A 23,876-nucleotide genomic window follows, 5' to 3' on the forward strand; every position below is an offset into this window, starting at 1 on the left:
GAAGGACAAATAGCTTTAGTTTTTCATCACAATCAAATACAGCAACTTCTTCAAACATTTCCTAATTGATGGATAGCTCCTCAATTTCCCACTTTTTGCATCACAAAAAAGCTACTATAAATATTTTTGTACATATATGTGTTTTTCTTTTTCTTTTATTTCTTTGGGTTATAGACCTAAAAGTGGTATTGCCGGGTTAAAGAGTAAATATGATATTTAGCCTTTTGGACTATATTACAATGGTTGAATCATTGTAAACTGCACCATCTGTCCTTTAGTATACCATTTTTCTCACACCTCCTCCAACGTATGTCATTTTTCTTTTGTGTCACATTAGGCAACTGGTAGATATGGGATCGTAGCTCAGCATTGTTTTAATTTGCATTTCTCTGATCAATAGTGATTTAGAGCATTGTTTTTTATATGACTATGGATAACTTTGATTACTTTCTCTAAAAACTGCCTTTGATCACTTATCAATTGAGGAATGGCTCTTATTTTTATAACTTCTATTTGATTAATGCCATCTTTATCAGATAAACTTGTGATATATTTATTTTTACAGTTATGATTACTACATACATAATCCCTCCATTCTATTTCCTCCTCTTTTATCCTACTCTTTCTCTTCTTTCACTCCATCCATTCTAAAATATGGCTTGCTTCTGACTTTTATCTCTCTCAATATATCCTCTTTCTCTTATCCCCTTCCTCTCCTACTTTCCTATATGGAAAGATAGATTTCCATATTCAACTGAGAGTGCATATTATTTCCTCTTTGGGCCAATTCTCATGAAAGTAAGGTGAATGTGCTCTCTCCCATATCCACCACCTTCCCATAGAGTGTAAACGTCATATCCCATTCTGCCTCTCTCTTTCTTTCCCCTTCTTCCAGTAGTTTCCTCTTTCTCATCCTTTTTTTTTAAATATATACATCCTATCATATTCAACTCACACTCGTTCTCTCTATGCATACTCCTAATTTTCCTAATAATGAGAAAGTGTTTAGGAGTTACAAGTATAATTTCCCCATATATGAATATAAACCATTTAATCTTATTGAATCCCTCATGATTTTTCTTTTATGTTTACCTATTTATGCTTCTATTGAGTTTTATATTTGAAAGTCATATATACTTTCTATTCAGTTCTGGTCTTTTTTATCAGGAGGGCTTGAAAGTTCTCTATTTCATTGAATACCCATTCCTGCCCCTGCCTCCCCCTTGAAGGATTGTACTCAATTGTTCTTGGTTGTAATCCTAGTTATTTTGACTTCCGAATTTAATATTCCAAGCCCTCCTGTCCTTTAATATAGAAACTGCTAAATCTTGTGTTAATGCTGACTGTGACAGCTCTATGATATTTGAATTTTATTTTGGAACTTTGCAATTTGGCTGTAACATTTTTTGGGAGTTTTCTTTTTGGAATGTCTTTCAGGTGGTGATTGGCAAATTCTTTCAATTTCTATTTTATTCCCTATTTCTAGAATGTCAGGACAGTTAGATAGTTCAACAATTCTTAAATTATCTCTCCTGGATCAATTTTCTAGGTCAATAGTTTTTCCAATCAGATGTTTTCCATTTTCTTCCATTTTTCATTCTCTTTATTTAGTTATTGTTTCTTGATGCCCCATAAAGTCATTATTTAATATGTGTCCAATTTTCCTTTTTAAAAATACTTTCTTCAATAAGAATTTATATCGTTTCTATTTGGACAATTCTACTATTTTTAAAAAATTAATAATATTTTCCGAATAAAAGTAAAGATAGTTTTAACATTTGTTTTTCTAAGACTTTGTGTTCCAAATTTTTCTCTCTTTCTCCTTTATCTCCCCTCTCCTTAAGACAGCGAGTAGTATGATATTCTTTTAAACATATTACTATATTTGTCATGTTATACAAGAAAAATCAGATCAAAAGGGGAAAAAACATGAGGAGGGAAAAAAGAAAGAAAGAAAGAAACAAAAACTGAAAGTACTATGCTGCAATCCTTATCACTTCATAGTTCTTTCTCTGGATGCAAATGGCATTTTCCATCCCAAATCTATTGAAATTGCCTTGGATAATTGCATTGTTGAGAAGAACTAAATCTATCATAGTTGATTATAACATAATCTTCTTGTTACTGTGAACAATGTTCTTTTGATTCCTCTTGCTTCACTCAGTGTCAGTTCATATTAAGTCTTTCCAGGCTTTTCTGAAATCATCCTGCTCATCATTTCTTATAGATTGATAATATTCCATTTCATCATATACTATAACTTATTCAATCATTCCCCAATTAATGAGTCTTCACCAAATTTTCAGTTCCTTGCTACTACAAAAAGGGCTGCTATAAACATTTTTTTCACATGTGCACATGCTCTTTTCCCTTTTTTATGATCTCTTTATAAGGACACTGCTGGATCAAAGGGTATGTACAGTTTTATAGCCTCTTGGACATAGTTCTAAAGACAATTCTATTTTTAAGGAGTTCTTTTCTTCGGTGAATATTTCATCTCTTTTTCCATTTGGCCAATTCTACTTTTTAAGGAGTTATTTACTTTAGTGAACTTTTGTTTATTTTTCCTCATTTAACCAATCTTACTTTTCAAATTACTCTTTCCTTTATTGGATTTTAATCCTTTTTTTTTTTTTAACCATTTGGCCTATTCTGGTTTTTAATTTTTCAATATGTTTTTATGCCTCTTTTACCAAGCTATTGACTCTTTTTTCCCCCATAGGTTTGTGTGTATGTGTGTGTGTGTACATGTGTGCATGTTTGTGTGTGTTTTTTATTCCTCATACTTTGTTTCTTTTCCCTACTTCTCTTACTTGATTAAAAAAAATGAACCTTCCATGGCCTAAAACCAATTCATATTTTGCTTTGAAGCATTGGATGTAGTAGTTATGACTTTGTTTTCTTCTTCTGAGTTTGTGTTTTGATCTTCTTTGTCATCACAAAAAACTTTCTGTAGTCAGGATCTTTTCACTGCTCTTTGCTCATTTTTTCAGCCTATTTTTTGAGTTTTAACTTTATGCTCAAATAGGGCTCTGCTTCTGGAATGATGGGGCAATCTTCCAAATTTCAGCTAAGTCTTTGGTTCTTCCAAAGTAATATGATCTAGGGAGAGGTGTATATACTAATCTCCTAGCCTATATTCTGGTCTGTGAGTGGTCACAAAGATTCTCTTCCACCTTGGACCTGAGACCAGTGTCCCAGTCTTCTGTAGCTACAAGCTCTAATGTGTTGGTGCTTCCCCTTGCTCTGGGAATGAGACCCAGAACTGCAAGTTATGGATAATAAAAAAATCCTTTTACTGTCTGCAGACTAAGAGGCCCAGAAGCTGCCAGTAGTGCGCCTGATTCAGTTACCTAGAAGGACTACTGCTGGTTTGCTAGATATGGCTTGTATTGAATTGAGTTCCACTATCACCCTAATACAACAAATTTTTTCTGCTGATCTTTTAAGTTGTTTTGGACCGGAAAATTGTTTTACACCATCCATTTGTGGATTCTTTTACTCCAGAATTTGTATTGAGGCACTGTTTAAAGTTGATTAGAGAAATTTTTGGAGCGTTAAAGTTGTTTTGAAGGTACAACAAAGAGCTTTGGTGATCCTCTGCTTCTTTTCTATAATCTTGCTTTGATATACTTACATACCCCCATCACCTAATGTCTGGACCATGGCAACAGCCTGCTCATTGGTCTCTATGCCTCAAGTACCTTTTCATTCTTAAAAATTCTCCCCTCAGTTGTAAAAGTGATTTTTTTAACATGCAAATTCCAGTGGCTTCCTGTTAACTCTAGAATCAAATGTAAAATTCTCCTTTTAACTTTTAAAGTTTATCATAACTTGACCCTTTCCTACTCTTCCAGTCTTTTTACCTCCATTTTTATATTATATGATACAGTGACAATGGCATTCTTTCTATTCCCTACACAAGAATACTCACATCTCATCTCCATATCTTTATGCTGTCTCCGAAGCCTGATAATGTACTTCCTCTTTGTCTCTGATTTTTAGATCCCTTAATTGTATTCAAGTACTACTTTCTACAGGGAACCTGTTTTGATCAACCAAAATATTAATGCTTTTCCTCTCAAAAATTTTACTTGGTATCTACTAATTTAGGGGAAAGATTATTTTATTTTTTCTTTCAATTCTAGGGATCTAGCATTGGGCATGGCACATAAAAAGTCTTAATAAATGTTTATTGATTCATTGACTTACCTATTTCTAAAGCAGGAGTTGAGCCCAGTTCTTCCTGAAACTCAATCTAGAGCTCTGTTGGACAGAGCACATTATCTCTGTTGGCCAAGATAAAATGTCTGTTTTATACATGGCTTTTAATTAGTCAAGCAATGTAATCAAGAATAGAAAAACTTGGTATTTGAACAGAGAATTGTGACAGTTTCCCAGTGGGAAGGCTCAACTTATCTTCTGAAGACTTTTCTCCAGTATTTTTTATGCATATACATATGCATGTCATTTTTATTCAAACCAATCTCTATAGCAACCACTTTTATCACTTGAAACTTACTCAGATAAATGTCCCTGAATAGAAACTCTTATGTGTTGATATGCTAAGAGAGAAAGGATATGGGAAGCTTTCCTCTCATTCTGCAAGAAACCTCAATTTTTATAGTAATACATTTTCAGTCCTAAAATTAAAATAAATCATAAAATGTGGAGAGGAATTTGTGCTACATCAAGGAAGAAGGAAATGTCTGTAATTCATGGTGTGAAGCAAAATCTAAACAAACAAAATCTTTGTTAGTACATTAATACATATAGACTTTCATTTTTAGGGCTTAATTTGTAAATATGAAATATGATACCTTTTTGATGGCTTTATTAGTGAGCAGAATCAATGCTAAGCTTCAGTGCTACGGAGAAAGCTATTATCAGACACTTAGCTAACGTTGGCTTACTTCATCAATGTAGAGAGAAAATGTACCTCATTCTGTACTGTTAACACAGTTATTTTGTTGATCACATTTATAATGGTAGGGTAGACATCAAAATGATTATGATGTAAATAACAAAATGCATTGTTAATGTAGATATATGGAGGTATACCTCTCTTTATATTATTTTCTGCTATGAGTCCTCAGCAAGATTAAAGTCCTCAAAAGAAATGGAGACATTTGGCTTGATTAGATCAGTTCAAACTCAGATTCAATTTCTCATACTTGGATATGTCTTCAGAAAATCATGGTGGAGTCTGTGACTTACGGAGAGTCATATCTGATTTAATTCCATGTTAATACTTAAGCAAATAGGTCAGTCTCAATTGTATGGACTTTGTAAGGACTTCATTGACTACTGAAAAATATTTACTTGTTCCCATTCATATCTTGTCACAGGAGTCTGATGGACTCAATGCTCCTCATTTCCCTCCCAGTGCTCGTGAACCCATCTCAAAATGTGGGAACTTAGATGTCATCTTTGAATATGATCTTTCCAGCCAAAAGCTTGCAGTGACTGTTGTAAAGGCCCAGGACATTCCAGATAAAGATCGGAGTGGTGCTGATGCATGGCAAGTCCACATGGTCCTGCTTCCCAAAAAGAAGCAGAGGGGGAAGACAAGTGTTCAAAGAGGGCCCACCCCGATCTTCAAAGAGAAAGTATTCTTTAATAGAGTGGAGCCTGAAGATTTGAGGGGCTATGCAGTCCGGTTCCGTCTATATGCTCTACTCAAGATGAAACGAGAAAAGATGATGGGAGAAAATTTGTTTCACCTTAGCCAGTTGTGCCAAAAACAAAAAATGAAAGTGACTTTGGTTTTGGAGCCAAGAAGTAATATGAGTGTAAGTATCTATGGTGATGTTAACCAATTCAAACTATTTTGCTAGAGATATAAGGGTTGCTAGCTATTGATTTAACATGATTAGGCAGAAACATCATAATTCAAGGAACCCTTCTATCTAACTTTCTGTTGGGGCTTCACATAGAATCACTTTATAAATCATTAATTTTGCTTATGATACAGGGGATCTTTATTCTTACCTTCACATTAACTTGATAGATTTATTTGGTTTTTGTTCATTTTATGAAGTAAAAACAGTGGCTAGAATAGGGTGGGGTGGAAAAGGAAGACATCAGAATATAAGAAGAATATGGCCTTGAGATTCACTAATGATTGAACTTTTCAATGGGAAAAAAATCAAAGACTAGACTTTCAAAAACTGGAATGCAACATGTACAATTGAGATAAGGTCATCAAGCTAGCAGTCTGGTACTCCAGGTGATGATGCACACCTTCTTGCTGTGGGCCTTATTCCATTAAATAAAGTGTTTGTGGGTCCTCTTGGTATTCTTTTCTATGACAAGTTTTCAGAAAAGAGCCACTTGGATTTTCAAGTTGAAAAGTTAGCTCCTGCAATGGATATTTGCACCTATGTATGAGACCCTCCATTTTTTTAAAGTTGGCTATTTGAAAATAGCTATTTAATCATGCTCATTTTTCCTCTTTCCCATGAGTAATCAGAACAAAGAATAGAGCTAAGACCTTAAAGACCATATTCTTAGTTCTCTTAATGGGACACTAGAAATATATTGTTAATTGCTCATAATTATTGTAATTTCTGTTGCTGAAAGGGAGGGAGGAATGCATTTCATTAAATTTCTGTACCTTCAGGAATTGGGTAATTTGCATCTTAATATCTAACTTTTAAGTGTAAAAAATGGGTAGGCATTAAAGTAGAGAAATATTGGAAATGTTTTGCATCATATTGTACAGTGCAGCCTATTACTATAATAATTCATTTTGTGATAGTAACAAAGTTATTATTATATTACCCAGGAAGGGGGCAGAAGTAGGTAAGGGAAGGTCTAAGATATAGAGGATGTTAGATTCATGAGTCAAGAAATATAAAGAGAGAGTTTAAATCAGTTGAAATACAATAGAATCCCAAATCTAGTGTCTATCTGGGGACAGATATGGAAGAAGTAGCTAGGAAAGATGACCCTTTTCATAAGAGTAGAAATATGATACATATCTTTTTTCATCTTGCTTAAGTCTGGTATAAGATATATGGAAAGTAATGAAGAGTAAAAACCACAGATAGAGGACCTGTCCATTCTCCTTTTGGAGAAATTGTTTTTTATTAATTATTAATCAGAGCTAGAAGGAACATTATAGATTTGTTCCTCCAAATTCCATTCGTTTATATATGAAGAAAACAGATTTAGAATGGTCAGGTTGTATATAAGAAAGAGCAGGAGTATTTTTTTCTCTTTTGTCTTTACAGACTCTTTAATATGCAAAATAGGTAGTAAATACTTATTGATTGAATAAATTAAAAATATACATTTAAATGAATTAATTTCAACACAATAAATCACAAGATTTTACTCACTCCAATTCATCATCAGGATTCTCTATTCAGTCTCACTTTTCCCTCCCACAGTTTAGTATATCAGTATTTTTCCATTCTTTTAGTTCTAATGCTTTCTTTTTCTATTTCATAAAAATCTTTCTAAATTTCTTTGCTTTATCCCTGTATGGTATTTTAAACTGCATCATATATTCTATTAATATGATAGAGGAAGGGATGAGATTAGTGCTTTAATTAATACAGAGAACTTCCACCATAGACAATTTCTTTTACCAATGAATATTGGCTCCTGCTTTGTAACTTTTAGTCTTAGAGAGTTTATTGGGGTATTGAGAAGTTTAAAAACAAAAAGAAAAAAAAAATTACCCATGGTCACATGATATGTGTCAGACTTCAACTCATCATCATTTGCTGGGAGACAAGCTCTCTATTCACTATATTACACTGCCCTACAATTTGCTTTAGCCATTCCCTATTGCTGGATATTGAGGTTATTTTCCCCATTTTTTACAATGACCTATAATAGTTTAAATTTATATAGCATCATAGCATTTTAGAACTGGATTGGGCCTTGATTATAATCTAATTCAATTCTTTTGAGCAAACTGAGCCAAGTAGAGGTGAATGATTTTTTCTAAGTTCACACAGGTAATAAATAGTATATCTAGGCTTTAAGTCAAGGTCTTTTGACTGTAAATCTAGTGACTAAGAGAACACAGACAAGTTGGTTTCCCTCTATGATTCTTAGTTTCCTCATCTGTAAAATAATAGAGCTATGATAACTACACTATGATACTACACTTTGAAGCAGCTGGATGGCTCAGGGGATAGAGCACTGGCCTTGAGCCAGGAAGACTTGATTTAAAATTTGACCTTAATCACGTACTAATTAGACAGGTCCTTCTAAGGGGGGGGGGGAGGGATACTAAAAAAGGGAGGGCTGTGAGAAGCAAGTGGTGCTCACAAGCTTAATACTGGGAAGGGGGGTAAGGGAGTAAGAAGGGAGAAAAGCATAAACCGGGGTTAACAAGATGGCAAGTAATACAGAATTGGTCATTTTAACCATAAATGTGAACGGGGTAAACTCCTCTATAAAGAGGAAGCGGTTAGCAGAATGGATTAAAAGCCAGAATCCTACAATATGTTGTATACAGGAAACACACCTGAAGCGGGGTGATACATGCAGGTTAAAGGTAAAAGGTTGGAGCAAAACCTACTATGCTTCAGGTGAAGCCAAAAAAGCAGGGGTAGCCATCCTGATCTCAGATCAAGCTAAAGCAAAAATTGATCTAATCAAAAGAGATAAGGAAGGGCACTATATCTTGCTAAAGGGTAGAATGAATAATGAAGAAGTATCTATATTAAACATATATGCACCAAGTAGTGTAGCATCTAAATTCTTAAAAGAGAAATTAAGAGAGCTGCAAGAAGAAATAGACAGTAAAACTATAATAGTGGGAGATCTCAACCTTGCACTCTCAGAATTAGATAAATCAAACCACAAAATAAATAAGAAAGAAGTCAAAGAGATAAATAGAATACTAGAAAAATTAGATATGATAGATCTCTGGAGAAAATGTAATGGGGACAGAAAGGAGTACACCTTCTTTTCAGCAGTTCATGGAACTTATGCAAAAATTGACCATATATTAGGACATAAAAACCTCAAACTCAAATGCAGTAAGGCAGAAATAGTGAATGCATCCTTTTCAGACCATGATGCATTGAAAATTACATTCAATAAAAAGCCACAGGAAAGTAGACCAAAAAATAATTGGAAACTAAATAACCTCATACTAAAGAATGATTGGGTGAAACAGCAAATTATAGACATAATTAATAACTTCATCCAAGAAAATGATAATAATGAGACATCATACCAAAATGTATGGGATGCAGCCAAAGCGGTAATAAGGGGAAATCTCATATCTCTAGAGGCCTATTTGTATAAAATAGAGAAAGAGAAGGTCAATGAATTGGGCTTGCAACTAAAAATGCTAGAAAAGGAACAAATTAAAAACCCCCAGTCAAACACTAAACTTGAAATTCAAAAAATAAAAGGAGAGATCAATAAAATTGAAAGTAAAAAAACTATTGAATTAATTAATAAAACTAAGAGTTGGTTCTATGAAAAAACCAACAAAATAGACAAACCCTTAGTAAATCTGATTAAAAAAAGGAAAGAGGAAAATCAAATTGTTAGTCTTAAAAATGAAAAGGGAGAACTCACCACTAATGAAGAGGAAACTAGAGCAATAATTAGGAGTTACTTTGCCCAACTTTACGCCAATAAATTCGACAACTTAAATGAAATAGAAGAATACCTCCAAAAATATAGCTTGCCTAAACTAACAGAGGAAGAAGTAAATATCCTAAACACTCCTATCTCAGAAAAAGAAATAGAACAAACTATCAATCAACTCCCTAAGAAAAAAACCCCAGGATCAGGTGGATTTACATCTGAATTCTATCAAACATTTAAAGATCAATTAACTCCAATGCTAAATAAACTATTTGAAGAAGTAGGGATTGAAGGAGTCCTACCAAACTCCTTTTATGACACAGATATGGTACTGATACCTAAACCAGGTAGGCTGAAAACAGAGAAAGAAAATTATACACCAATCTCCCTAATGAATATTGATGCTAAAATCTTAAATAAAATATTAGCAAAAAGATTACAGAAAATCATCCCCAGGATAATACACTATGACCAAGTAGGATTTATACCAGGAATGCAGGGCTGGTTCAATATTAGGAAAACTATTAACATAATTGACTATATCAACAACCAACCAAACAAAAACCATATGATCATCTCAATAGATGCAGAAAAAGCATTTGATAAAATCCAACAGCCATTCCTAATAAAAACACTTGAGAGCATAGGAATAAAAGGACTTTTCCTTAAAATAGTTAGGAGCATATATTTTAAACCTTCAGTAAGCATCATATGCAATGGGGAAAAACTGGAACCTTTCCCGGTAAGATCTGGAGTGAAGCAAGGTTGCCCACTATCACCATTATTATTCAATATTGTATTAGAAACATTGGCCTCTGCAATAAGAGTCGAGAAAGAGATTAAAGGAATTAGAGTAGGCAATGAGGAAACCAAACTATCACTCTTTGCAGATGATATGATGGTATACCTAGAAAACCCCAGAGATTCTACTAAAAAGCTATTAGAAATAATTCATAATTTTAGCAAAGTAGCAGGATACAAAATAAATCCCCATAAATCCTCAGCATTCTTATACACCACCAACAAAATCCAAGAGCAAGAGATACAAAGAGAAATTCCATTCAAAATAACTGTTGATAGCATAAAATATTTGGGAATCTACCTACCAAAGGAAAGTCAGGAATTATATGAGCAAAATTACAAAAAAGTTTTCACACAAATAAAGTCAGACTTAAATAATTGGAAAAATATTAAGTGCTCTTGGATAGGCCGAGCGAATATAATAAAGATGACAATACTCCCTAAACTAATCTATTTATTTAGTGCTATACCAATCAGACTTCCAAGAAAATATTTTAATGATTTAGAAAAAATAACAACAAAATTCATATGGAACAATAAAAAGTCGAGAATCTCAAGGGAATTAATGAAAAAAAATCAAATGAAGGTGGTCTAGCTGTACCTGATCTAAAATTATATTATAAAGCAGCAATCACCAAAACCATTTGGTATTGGCTTAGAAATAGATTAGTTGATCAGTGGAAAAGGTTAGGTTCACAAGACAGAATAGTCAACTATAGCAATCTAGTGTTTGACAAACCCAAAGATTCTAAATTTTGGGATAAGATTTCATTATTTGATAAAAACTGCTGGGATAACTGGAAATTAGTATGGCAGAAATTAGGCAAGGACCCACACTTAACACCACATACCAAGATAAGATCAAAATGGGTCCATGACCTAGGCATAAAGAACGAGATTATAAATAAATTAGAGGAACATAGGATAGTTTATCTCTCAGACTTGTGGAGGAGAAAGAAATTTGTGACCAAAGATGAACTAGAGACCATTACCGATCACAAAATAGAAAATTTTGATTATATCAAATTAAAAAGCCTTTGTACAAACAGAACGAATGCAAACAAGATTAGTAGGGAAGTAACAAACTGGGAAAACATCTTTACAATTAAAGGTTCTGATAAAGGCCTCATTTCCAAAATATATAGAGAACTGACTCAAATTTATAAAAAATCAAGCCATTCTCCAATTGATAAATGGTCAAAGGATATGAACAGACAATTTTCAGATGAAGAAATTGAAACTATTACCACTCACATGAAAGAGTGTTCCAAATCACTATTGATCAGAGAAATGCAAATTAAGACAACTCTGAGATATCACTACACACCTGTCAGATTGGCTAAGATGACAGGAAAAAATAATGATGAATGTTGGAGGGGATGCGGGAAAACGGGGACACTGATGCATTGTTGGTGGAGTTGTGAACGAATCCAACCATTCTGGAGAGCGATCTGGAATTATGCCCCAAAAGTTATCAAACTGTGCATACCCTTTGATCCAGCAGTGTTTCTATTGGGCTTATACCCCAAAGAGATATTAAAAAAGGGAAGGGGACCTGTATGTGCCAAAATGTTTGTAGCAGCCCTGTTTGTAGTGGCTAGAAACTGGAAAATGAATAGATGCCCATCAATTGGAGAATGGCTGGGTAAATTGTGGTATATGAATGTTATGGAATATTATTGCTCTGTAAGGAATGACCAGCAGGATGAATACAGAGAGGCTTGGAGAGACCTACATGGACTGATGCTAAGTGAGATGAGCAGAACCAGGAGATCATTATACACTTCGACAACGATATTGTATGAGGATGTATTCTGATGGAAGTGGATTTCTCTGACAAAGAGACTTAACTGAGTTTCATTGGAGAAATGATGGACAGAAACAGCTACACCCAAATAAGGAATACTGGGAAATGAATGTGAACTATTTGCATTTTTGATTTTCTTCCCGAGTTATTTTTACCTTCTGAATCCAATTCTCCCTGTGCAGCGGGAGAACTGTTCGGTTCTGCAAATATGTATTGTATCTAGGATATACTGCAACATATTTAACATATATAGGACTGCTTGCCATCTTGGGGGGGGGAGGAGGGAGGGAGGGGAAAAAACGAAACATAAGTGATTGCAAGGGATAATGTCGTGTAAAAATTATCCTGGCATGGATTCTGTCAAACAAAGTTATTATTAAATAAAATAAAATTTAAAAAAAATTAGACAGGTCCTATGCAACAGGGAATAAGCATTTATAGAGTATGGGTTAGGCACTGCACTAGCTAAGCACTTTACAAATATTATTTCATTTGATCTTCACAACAATCCTGTGAAGTAGCTGCTGTTATTATCCCCATTTTATAGTTAAAGAAACTGAGACAGAGATTAAGTAAGTTGTCCGGGGTCACATAGCTAGTAAGTGTCTGAAGTGGGGTTTAAAGTCAGGTTTTCTTGATTCTGGGGCCAGCATATTATCCATTGTGTCACGTGGCTGCTTCCCAAGCCTGTATGTATAAAGAGTTGACTAACTGCCTCAGTGAAGAAAGTGTCCACACTAGTAGTTCTCCATGTGAATTAAATCAAAGATTATTTTTCTATCCCCAAAGATACAACAATGTATAACCTCACATTGACTTATCTATAAAATGGGTAAGAACCTTTTTCAGATAATTGTAGAATTTCATTTTCATTTATTTTCTGCGGGGAGAGGGAGAGGAGATAGCAGGTAGAACTTACAACCTTCAAAAAAGTTAAAAAAAAAAAAAAGAGAGAGATCCCATGTTTCGTGTGCTGTAATATATTCCAAAATCATGACTTCATGCATTGCTATATTCATTAAGAAACAATAGGGAACAGAAGCAGTGCTAGAGTAGATAAATCCTGTTGAAACATTCAAGTAGAAATTACTCTAAGGGGAATTTTGGTTTATATTAAATGTATTATTATCTGTGTGTATATATTCAAGGTTTTGATTTACATTGGTAATAACATCCATAGCCTTTTGTTTTCAGAGAGGAAATATTGAACAGAGACAGATCTTTAAATAAATGTGTCTGGCTAATGATGCAGAGACCTTAGCCTTGATTCTGTTCTCCTGCCCCATTATTATTCACATAGGGTGCACAATTTGAAATCTTTGGCAGCCATTGAAATCATGTCACAATTTCACCCAACATAATGTAAGCTGGATAGAAAAAGGAGTAGTGTGAAGTGTCCCAATGGTTTCTTTGTTGTTCTTTCCTGCCAGAGTGGAGAGTCTCAGCTCAGCCTGTCTGCAGTTTCTCACAGTGATAGTGCTTCATCCACACAGTCTTTGTCTCATGGAGGGGTGCCAGAGCTCTTGGTGGGATTGTCATATAATGCTACAACGGGACGATTATCTGTAGAAATTATCAAAGGCAGCCATTTCCGAAACCTTGCTATTAACAGACCTCCTGGTAAGTGAAATTCTGTTCTGCCAGCAAAAGTACTTACAGAGACTAGTTGAAACCACACCTGCCTCTGTCTTATTTCTATAATTTTTATACTAAAAAAGATCTTAATGAAGTTTAGATGAGCTTTTCAATGTTTCCCTGTTTAATTAAGTGGAAACGCTTTCAAAATCCAAAGATTTCCCAATACCCAACATGCTCAATCCTATTTTAATGTTTATATATAAAAATTTATTTTTAAGTATAAAAAACTATACCATATTCAGCAATATAATTGAAATATATTAATAAGGCCAAATAATTCAGGTACTATTAGGATCCTAAGTTGGAATGTCTCATTATTAGAAAAGATACCACTAAATAATCAGTGTGATATAGTTGAACCTGTCCCCCTAAATAAAATGCTGGGAATTAGGATAACTGAGTTTTACTCTATGACTTTCTCTTCTATGTCCTCTGAAACAAATCTTTTATCCTTTCTCTAACTCAATTTCCTCATTGTCAAGTTAGGAAGTTGAAAGATGCCTTCCAAGTCTTATGATTCTATTCAATCCCTTATACATAGTGGTCTTTTCTACTCTCAGTTATTTGAAAGCTTCTTCGTGGCTTATTGTAGCATTTAATACTATTTTAATTGTGTTAGTTTTACTTTATTAAAAGTAGATTAATTCTTGCTTGATTGCTAGTCTTTACTTGGACTAGGTCTAGTGCTGGAAAACTCTTATTTGAAAAGATATAATCAACCTTCAAGTAGGACAATATCCAAACTCCCCTTCTAATTCAATAAAAAAAAAACTCACCCATATTTGATAACTGCTAATATTTAAGTGGTATTATAATAAACACTTTACAATTATCACCTTATTTGAATCTTATAACAATCCTGAGTGGTAGGTCTCCATTTTACAGTTGAAGAAATTGAGGCAAATAGAGATTAAGTGACTTGCCTAGCCTCACACAACTGATAAGTGATTGGGGCTAGATTTGAACCATGGTCTTCCTGATACTTCCTGATACTTTATCCATTGTGTCATATCAGATGTCTTTCAGTTTACATCACAGATCTCCATACTTCACAAAAGAAACTAGTGCTCAAGCCTATCTTTACACATAATTCTGCATTTGCTCCTTTCTTTTATTACCTTCCTGGGTTGAGTATTGATCAGAAGTCAACTCTACCGTACTTAAAATTTCTATTATTTCAACATATTTTTTGATCCATGGCCTGGAGATTAGCTAGCCAAGAAGTGGGAAGTCATTGCTTATGAAATGAGTAATGAAAGAGGCATAAGTAACCCATCTTTGGCATCTGAATATGCAAGGAAGAGTACCACCTGACCAAAATCTACATTCAGATCTGGGTCTATGATTTGTTACTATTCAACTCTGCAGAAGACCACATTTTTATGTGACAGGATTTATTTTAGTCTATCTTTATTAAGCCTATTGATTTTTAGGTGGGAGATTAAAATTATTTAATTTTTATTAATTAATTCATTTTTATTATAATAATAATATTATATCTAAATATTAAAAACATAATAAATTAATAAATAATAATAAATTATTAAATTAATAATTTAATTTAAAATTAGCAAGGGAAAACTTCTGAGCTCTGGGTAACAGTAATGCTCATGAAGCTTTCAGATAGCACCGATATCCAAAGCAGGCAACATAGTTACTTTGGATACATATCATTGCTGCATTTTCTGTTTCTTAATTGTGCAATAGTATTTATTTACTAGAGATAGTTTTGTTTTTGAAGTGACATTTGGAACATCTGATGACTGAACTTATATAATTCTATGCAAAGCTGCTGCTACCAAGCTTTTCCATAGACCTTCCCTCCTTCATTTTGTCTGATATATGAACCACAGTTTAAATAACTTCTCCAAATCATTCAGCTAATAAGTGATAAACAGGATTTAAATCTAGGCTCTTTGATTTCAGAAGTGATGCTTTGTGTACTGCTGCTTTTTGCTGAGGAAAAGGGAAAAGAAGGTGGTTTTGTATTTTGCTTAATCACTAAGCTTTATATACATGACAGTGAAGAGATCCCAGTCTTCAAGAATAGTTATTAAGAAGTACTGAAGGAGCAAGAAAGAAATTACCTATCAGATCTATAGACAAGAAAAAAGTTCATGACCAAACAGGAGATAGAGAAGTTTTCAGGAGATAAAATGGATAATTTGGATTATGTAAATTAAAAAAATTGCAATAAACTCTTTACTGAAACACTGATTTTTAACAAAACTAATGCTGCTAAAACGAGAAAAAAATTGGAGAAAAAAATCTTTACAGTAAATTTGTCTGATGGAGATCTTATTTGTAAAATATATAGGGAACTGAGTCAATTTAAAAGAATAAGAATCGTTTCCTAAATGATTGTCAAAGGATATGTTGTTCAGTCATTTCATAAATATCCATCTTACAAAGATTCTGGAATGATTTGTCATTTCCTTCTCCAGCTTATTTTACAAATGAGGAAACTTGAAGCAAATAGGGTTAAATGACTTCCCCAGGGTCACATAGCTGGTACATATGATAGGCTGGATTTGAACTCAGCTTTTCTTAAGCTCAGACTTGACACTCTAACAGGCATATCACCTAACTGCCTTTTTAAAAGGATCTAAATAGGCAGTTTTCAGAAAAATACATTAAACATTAATAATCATATGAAAATATGCTCTAAATCCCTAATAATTAGAGAAATGCAAATTAAAACAACTCTGAGATATTATCTCATAAATGTGAAACTGGCTAAGATGACAAAAAAAAAGAAAAATAGCAAAAGATGGAGGGGATATGGGAAAACAGACACACTAATGCATTGTTGGTGGAGCTGCAATCTAGTCTAACCATTCTGGAAAGCTTTTTGGATTTATGGTCAAAAGGCCATTGAACAGTGACACAGCAATATTACTAAAATAGACCTTTACCCCATAAAAATCCAAGAAAGAGGAAAAGGATCTATATATACAAAATTTTCATAGCAACTCTTTTCTTCTTCTTCTGTAACAAATGATTGAAAACTGAGAGAATGGGCATCAATTGGGGAACATATGAGTAAATAGTGGCATATGAAGGTAAATGAAATAATATTTTGCTATAGTAATAAAAAGAATGATTTCTGAAATATATGGGAAAACCCATATGAACTGATGCAAAGTGAAGTAAACAGAATAGTTTACATAGGATCAGCAGTATTGTAAAGTTATCTTTATCTTGAAGTTATTTAAGTTATTTAAAGTTATTTGAAGTTAAAGTTATCTTTATCTTGAAAGATTTTGTAGTTCTTATTGGCATAATTCCAGAGAAATTTTGATGGCACGTGCTACCAACCTCCAGATAAGGGACTGATGGTTAATACCATCAATAGAAATCATTTATACATATTTTTATTAAATTTTGTTATTCTTTGTTTTCCACAGGTAGTACAAGTAGTTGGGAGAGGGAAATAAATAAAAATAAAAAAAAATAAAAAGTCTCCATGCTTTAAAATACAAAAAAGAAAGAAGAGAATTTTGTTGATTATTCAAAGATTTAAACGTCCATTCTTCATTCTCTTAGGTTAATAAAATATGTTCTATTCAGAAAAAAGAGAAGTACCACTGATGAAGTTTCCAGGGTTAGGCCCTTGATATGAATTTAAATTTTTATATACCCTTATGATGGAAAAAAAAGAGTGACTTAAGAAATGGATCAATTTAGTAGTTGCCTGAGCCAGGCTTCATGGGAGAATAGTAAGTTCCCTGACAAGTTAGGCAGCTGCAAAGTTCTAATCTAGCCTCTCAGTTGTGATATGGCTCTAGTAATTTAGTTTACCCCCTTGAGTGTGAGTTGTTCCCTTGTTAAATGAACATAGCACCTCAGGGCTAAGGATGCTGGCACTCTCAGAAAACATTGATGGTTAATCTTCGACCAAGTTATCTTATGCCGGATCCAAGCTTGCTTCTACTCCATGCAATTATATTGTTCACATAAATATAACTTGTCAAAAACTATCATTAAGATGTTCCCTCCAGTTAAAAACAACAACTTACCCAGCTTCTCAGCATGTGCATGATTAACCATACATGGTAATTATATCCCAAATGATAATACTTAGAGCAGCAGCATATTAACCTCGTTAGACACACACAATGGCAGCAACTTTAGGAAAGACAAAGAGAAAAGCAAATTAGGTTGCTTAGTGTAAGGAGTGAAGATCAAGAGCTAATGCCGAAGGCTCTAGCCTAGAATCACATAATCTCTTTTAGATTTGGAAGAGGCCTTAGAGAGAACTGAATTTAACTCTTTCATTTTGTAAATGGGGAATGAGGCCCAGAGAAGTGATAAACATTGGTTTAGGTCAGCAATCAGTAACTTCCAGTCTTCCCCTCCCCCCCCCCCCTTACTGTCTCTAAAATGAGATATGGAGGGAGAAAAATCCTTTGCAAAGGGCCTTAGATCAAATAGATTCAAGACATGTAAAACAAAATAGAAAACTTCTTCATCCAACCCAAGATTTCACAAATTAGACAACCAAAAACCCAATTTTTGGAGAAATTGATCCTATGGGAAAAGCAGCATACTCAAGTCAATAAGACAGAAGTCTATCAAGACTCTGACCAGAGATGCTCTAGATCATCTGAAGCCTTCAGTGTTCTGTTTGTAGGGGCAAGGAACCTATAGTCATTAGTCAAGGAAGCTCAGGTGGGATTCAAAATCCAAAGAAATCTGACACTGTGATCACAAACACCAGGCTAAGAGCCAAATGTACTCTATTTGAGATGAGCTGACAGACTAAGTCTGCAGAACTCTAAAATATTCATTGTCCAATTCCCGACTTCAGGAATTCTGAAACTAAGGTAATTCCTGAGACTGTGGCTATTCTGTAATTATTATTATTTTATTTTACTAGAAGGCTAGATTTTGTTGTGCTGCTCAGAAAATTCAGAATCCTTCCTCTCTAGGAGCTTGGGGTTCTGAAACAATCTATTTGAACTTCCTTCTTATACCACATACAAACCCATATCCCATAGCCATATACTTTTGGTGTAAGTTTCCATTATTGCCTCATGGTGGTTGTATGTGTGTGTGTGTGTGGAAGGGGGTGGGAATGTTAGTGGGGAAAGAGGAGTAAGCAAAATAACCTTTTACCCTTTCAATTGCTTCATTTTATTGGAATGCACAAATAAAAAAAAAAGAAGTTTCAGTCCTCAAAAGCTGAGTTTTAAAGATGATCATCAGTTAATTTTTATAGATTTCCAAGAAAGAGTGGCTGTTTCTTTTTAATCTGGTATTTTATTTCTCCAAATACACACAAAGATAGTTTTCCACATTCACCTTTAAAGAACACTGTTTTCCAAATTTTTCTCTTTCTTTCTCCCTTTGCCCCTCCCTAAGCAGCAAGCAGTTTGATATAGATTAAACGTGTGCATTTTTTCTAAACATATTTCCAAATTTGTCATGCTTCACAAGAAAAATCAGATCAAAAGAAAAAAAAACAAGAGGAAAGAAAAAAACCTAAGCAAATGAAGAACAAAACCAAAAAAGGTGGATCACTTTGATCCACATTCATTTTCTATAGTTCTCTCTGAATGTGGATGACACTTTCCATCCCAAGTCTATTGGAATTGGTTTGAATCAACTCACTGTTGACAAGAGCCAAGTCTATCACAGTTGAACATCACATAATCTTATTACTGTGTACAATGCTCCCTTGGTTCTGTTCACTTGACTCAGCATTAGTTCATTTAAATATTTCCAGGCATTTCTGAAATCAGTCTGCTCATTATTTCTTATAAAACAATAATATTCCATGAGATTCATATAACATGACTTATTTAGCCATCCCCCATTGATGGGCCTCAGTAGTAGCTGATTCTTTAATCAACTAATTATTTTGAATTCTCCACGTCCTATTAGTTAGTCAAATAAATTTTTATTAGATTTGATTAGAGGCTAATAAGAGTTTGTGTCTTGTAATTTCCTCAGGTTGATAGGGACACACCTCAATTTGATATTTGTTTCTCCCTTATATTTGTATGACAGCTTTTTTTTTAAATGAAGAATCCCTTTAAAATTGTGCCTTTCTCTGTTCATTAGGATAAATTCATTAGGAAATTGCTAAAGTATGCTTAACATGAATCTGAGAACAAAGGGCCAAACTCTGGGTTGCTTCTAAAATGCAACAAACTTCATACCAGCTTTTAAAACTATTTTTAAACTGATGAGCTTTCTTGCTGTTTAGATTCTAGCTAATTCGAGGCTCAAACACAAATTAACAATGCCTATATTTTATGTATTTTATTAGAAATTTCCCAATTATATTTTAAATTAGTTCCAGGCAGCCCTGGTAGTTTATCAGGACATTGCAGTTGCTGGTTTTAATTTGGGTCACTGTTATTGATATCAATTAATAACAATAGCAATAATTAATTATAATAGTAGTGGTGATTCTTTTTCAAGTGTAGTTTGAACTAAACTACTATGCTTTTAAAAATGAATTTTTTTTGTTTTCTAACTCAATACTGGCTCATTTTAATATCTCTACCCAAAGGCAATATAAGATACTTTAGTATTTTATAAATTTAATATGATATATTTTAATTCTTTGAAAACTGATAATCTAGCCATTCCAGGGAGCAATTTGGAACTATGCTCAAAAACTTATCAAATTGTGCATATCCTTTGATCCAGCACCGTTACTACTGGGCTTATATCCCAAAGAGATCTTAAAGAAAGGAAAGGGGCCTGTATATGCAAGAATGTTTTGTGTAAGCTGTCTTTGTAGTGGTCAGAAATTGGAAACTGAGTGGATGCCCATCAATTGGAGAATGGCTGAATAAACTGTGCTATATGAATATTATGGAATATTATTGTTCTGTAAGAAATGACCAGAAGGATTATTTCAGAAAGGCCTGGAGAGACTTACATGAACTGATGGTGAGTGAAATGAGAAGGACCAGGAGATCATTATATACTTCACCAACAATACTATATGATGATCAATTCTGATGGATGTAGCCATCTCCAGCAATGAGATGAACCAAATCAGTTCCATTTGTTCAATAATGAATGGAACCAGCTACACCCAGCAAAAGAACTCTGGGAAATTAGCGTGAACCACTACATAGCATTTCCAATCCCTCTGTTTTTGCCCACCTGCATTTTTGATTTTTTTCACAGGTTAATTGTACATTATTTCAAAGTCCGATTCTTCTTGTGCAGCAAAATAACTGTATAGATATGTATACATATATTGTATTTAACTTATACTTTAACCTGCCATCTGGGGGAAGGGGTAGGGGGAAGGAGGGGAAAAATTGGAACAAAAGGTTTTGCAGTTGTCAATGCTGAAAAATTATTCATGCATATATCTTGTAAATAAAAAGCTATAATAAAAAAAATAACACACACACAAAAGAAAATTGATAATTAATATATAGTAACATTAAGTTGACTAGGATTTTGAGATATACCATTTCTAATGAGTTTGATTAATATTAGAATAATGTTATTCTCTATAAAATTATATATAGAATATATCATCTTTCCATAAATATATAATCTCTATTTAATAATTAGAGCAATAATAATAGTTTATAATTATATTCATTATTTACTGTAATTAATATTTATGTAGCATTTTAAGTTTTACAAATACTCTATATGTTATCTCATTTGATCTTAAGATTTACAAACTCTTTACACACATTATCTCATTTGATCCTCACAATCGTCCTGTGAGGTGATTACTGCTATTGTTTCCCATTTTATAGGTAAGGAGACTGAAAATAAAAAAGGTTGGGTCCCACAGCTGCTCCATAGAGACTTTTTTTGGGGGGTGGAGAATGGCTGATATTAGCACCTGTGTAATTAGAACATGTTAAATAAGAGCCTCAGAATGTTGAGTGATTCCAATATGGCTGATTTATAGTGGGAGATAGGTAAGTTGCAATAAATGGTCAAACATAGATCTTTTGCAATCTGAATAATCTAAGGAAATGTTTATCAGAACTGTTAACTATACTAATCCCTTCCACATTGTGGGAATTAGGAGTAGAGCACACCTATAATATGAAAAATCCTTGTAAAATTTTTTGTCCCTTCCTTCATACCTGATAAGTCTGAGTTATTATGGTATTAAAAGACAAAATATGTGATATTATAATACTATACATATATTTTATGCATTTCTGAGTTTCTAGAATTTTTCTGTATTGTCTGCTGGCCTTCATAGATTGTTGTCAGCTTCAACAAAACTTCCCCCAAATTTCCATTTAATTTCTACTGCTGACACAAAATACCACAATAAAGAAAGCTGAGGTATGGAAGGGATAACTGTAGAATTCTTGCAAATTCATTTGAGTGGGGATGGGAGTGGAAGAGTAATAAAGCATGGGCTACATCTATGTGTTGTTGAAGTAGAATAGAAACTGAGTCATGGAAGTTGATAGACTGGGACCCCACGGAGAAGAGGACTGAGGTAAGTTCTAGGTACTTACTGAGGAAGAGGGAGAGTGATCTCAAGATCCACAGATAATCAGAAAAAAAAAACATTCAGACAGAAGAGAGAAAACTTTAAAGGGGAGAATAATGATGACATGCTTGGCAAGGTAGGGATTGAAAGTAGCAGTGAGAAGCAAGGACTATGGCAGCTCCTGTTCTTTGCAGTATATCCTAGTTTATGAGAGAAACAACCAGTCTTAAAGAGAGTGCCAGGAAACTAGGTTTCTTCAGCATAAATCTAGGTTTCTGTGATCACCAGAAGATAGAATTAAAAGATTTAAGATGAAGAGGAGTTTCCGAAGACAAAGACTGAGAAGGCAACAGCTAAGCAGAAAAGGGATAATAATTTGGTGAGAGATAGTAGGGGAAATAGATTTTGAAAGCTGAGAAAGGCACATAAGCTCAGGAGAAATAGTTCTATAGTGGGTACCATAGTGTCAGAGAAGAGGGTGTCTATTCATTAATCCTCCTTCCCCAGTCTCCTTTCCCAGATCCTTTACCCTATTCTAGTCTTTCCTTGTTCTCCAAATCTGATATAGGGGTAGGATTTCAGGACTAAAGTGACACCTCCCTAGATGCCAGTGCTTGGGACAAAGTCCCATGTCCTATTTAGATATAATGCTGGTACAGATGTGGATGAGATCACAAATCCATTGGAATATTAGGATATTGCCAGTGTCTAGCACAATGTCTTGGTAGGTGCTTAATACATATTTATTGACTTGAATTGAATGGGAGTTTACTAAAACTCAGCAAATTTACTGCTCTAAAATCAATTACCAGCTGTCCAAAGCCAGGCCCACAAGCTGTCCAAATGTTCTACAGGCAGGCTTGTCTTCTGGTATTTTAGCATGAGGCATGTTGCTTCTGACAAAATGTTCATTTTAGCATCAGCCCTACTGGAAAAATTTTGTCCATCTTTTCCCTTCTGTACTAATGTGTCTAGATTGTTTAGTAAATTATTATCTTTTCTCTTGTACTTTGTGACACCTTACTAGTCACCTTGAACAAATGCAGTTATTGTATTAAATTGCCCTTTTCTATAATCGGAGAACAATCGTGGGAATAGGATAAACCCTGAAAGTGCTCTCTTTGTCTAATGGGCAGAACTTTGTTTGAAGGGTCAACCTCAGTCTTTAAGGTTATGCTGGCAGGAAAATTGCTCAAGTAGTTTGGGCCCTGGATCAAACTTTTCTTGTAAGAATTATGTGACTGGGCAGCTGTGGAACCTCACAGTTTGCCTCCCAATTGTCAGTTTCTTGACAGCTTTTTTGTGTGGAACAGTGTGAAGAGTGGAGAGCCCTGCTTTTGAGACAGAAAAGTGTTTTCACACCTGATGTGTAATTTCACACCTTGTGTTTCTCAGCAGATAAGTGCATAAAATAACACATCAAATGGGAATAGGAAGAAAAAAAGATCAACATAGAGAAAGCTGCAGGTTGTAATTTCCTTTCTTAGAGGCACTTTGAGGGAACAGAAAATTGCAGAAATCTGGGTTTACACTTTTAAAAGTTAGAATTGTGGTTCTGTAGGAGAGTGAGCAATAAACAGGAATCAACTTGCAACCTACATTGAATGGGATTTATAGAATGAT

The 23,876-nt window shown here is 34.0% G+C and overlaps 1 protein-coding gene across 1 annotated transcript in view; it reads left to right on the plus strand.

Annotated features, from left to right (window-relative positions):
• Window positions 1-23,876, plus strand: part of SYT16 (synaptotagmin 16) — a 209,373-nt gene that overhangs the window by 181,775 nt on the left and 3,722 nt on the right. Inside the window, exons 6-7 of the mRNA XM_051977788.1 lie at window positions 5,349-5,792; window positions 13,603-13,792. Of these exons, the coding sequence (XP_051833748.1) occupies window positions 5,349-5,792; window positions 13,603-13,792 (634 nt within the window). The remainder of the gene's footprint in view (window positions 1-5,348; window positions 5,793-13,602; window positions 13,793-23,876) is intronic.

The sequence above is a fragment of the Antechinus flavipes genome, chromosome 2 (assembly GCF_016432865.1).
Source record: "Antechinus flavipes isolate AdamAnt ecotype Samford, QLD, Australia chromosome 2, AdamAnt_v2, whole genome shotgun sequence".
NCBI lineage: Eukaryota > Metazoa > Chordata > Mammalia > Dasyuromorphia > Dasyuridae > Antechinus > Antechinus flavipes.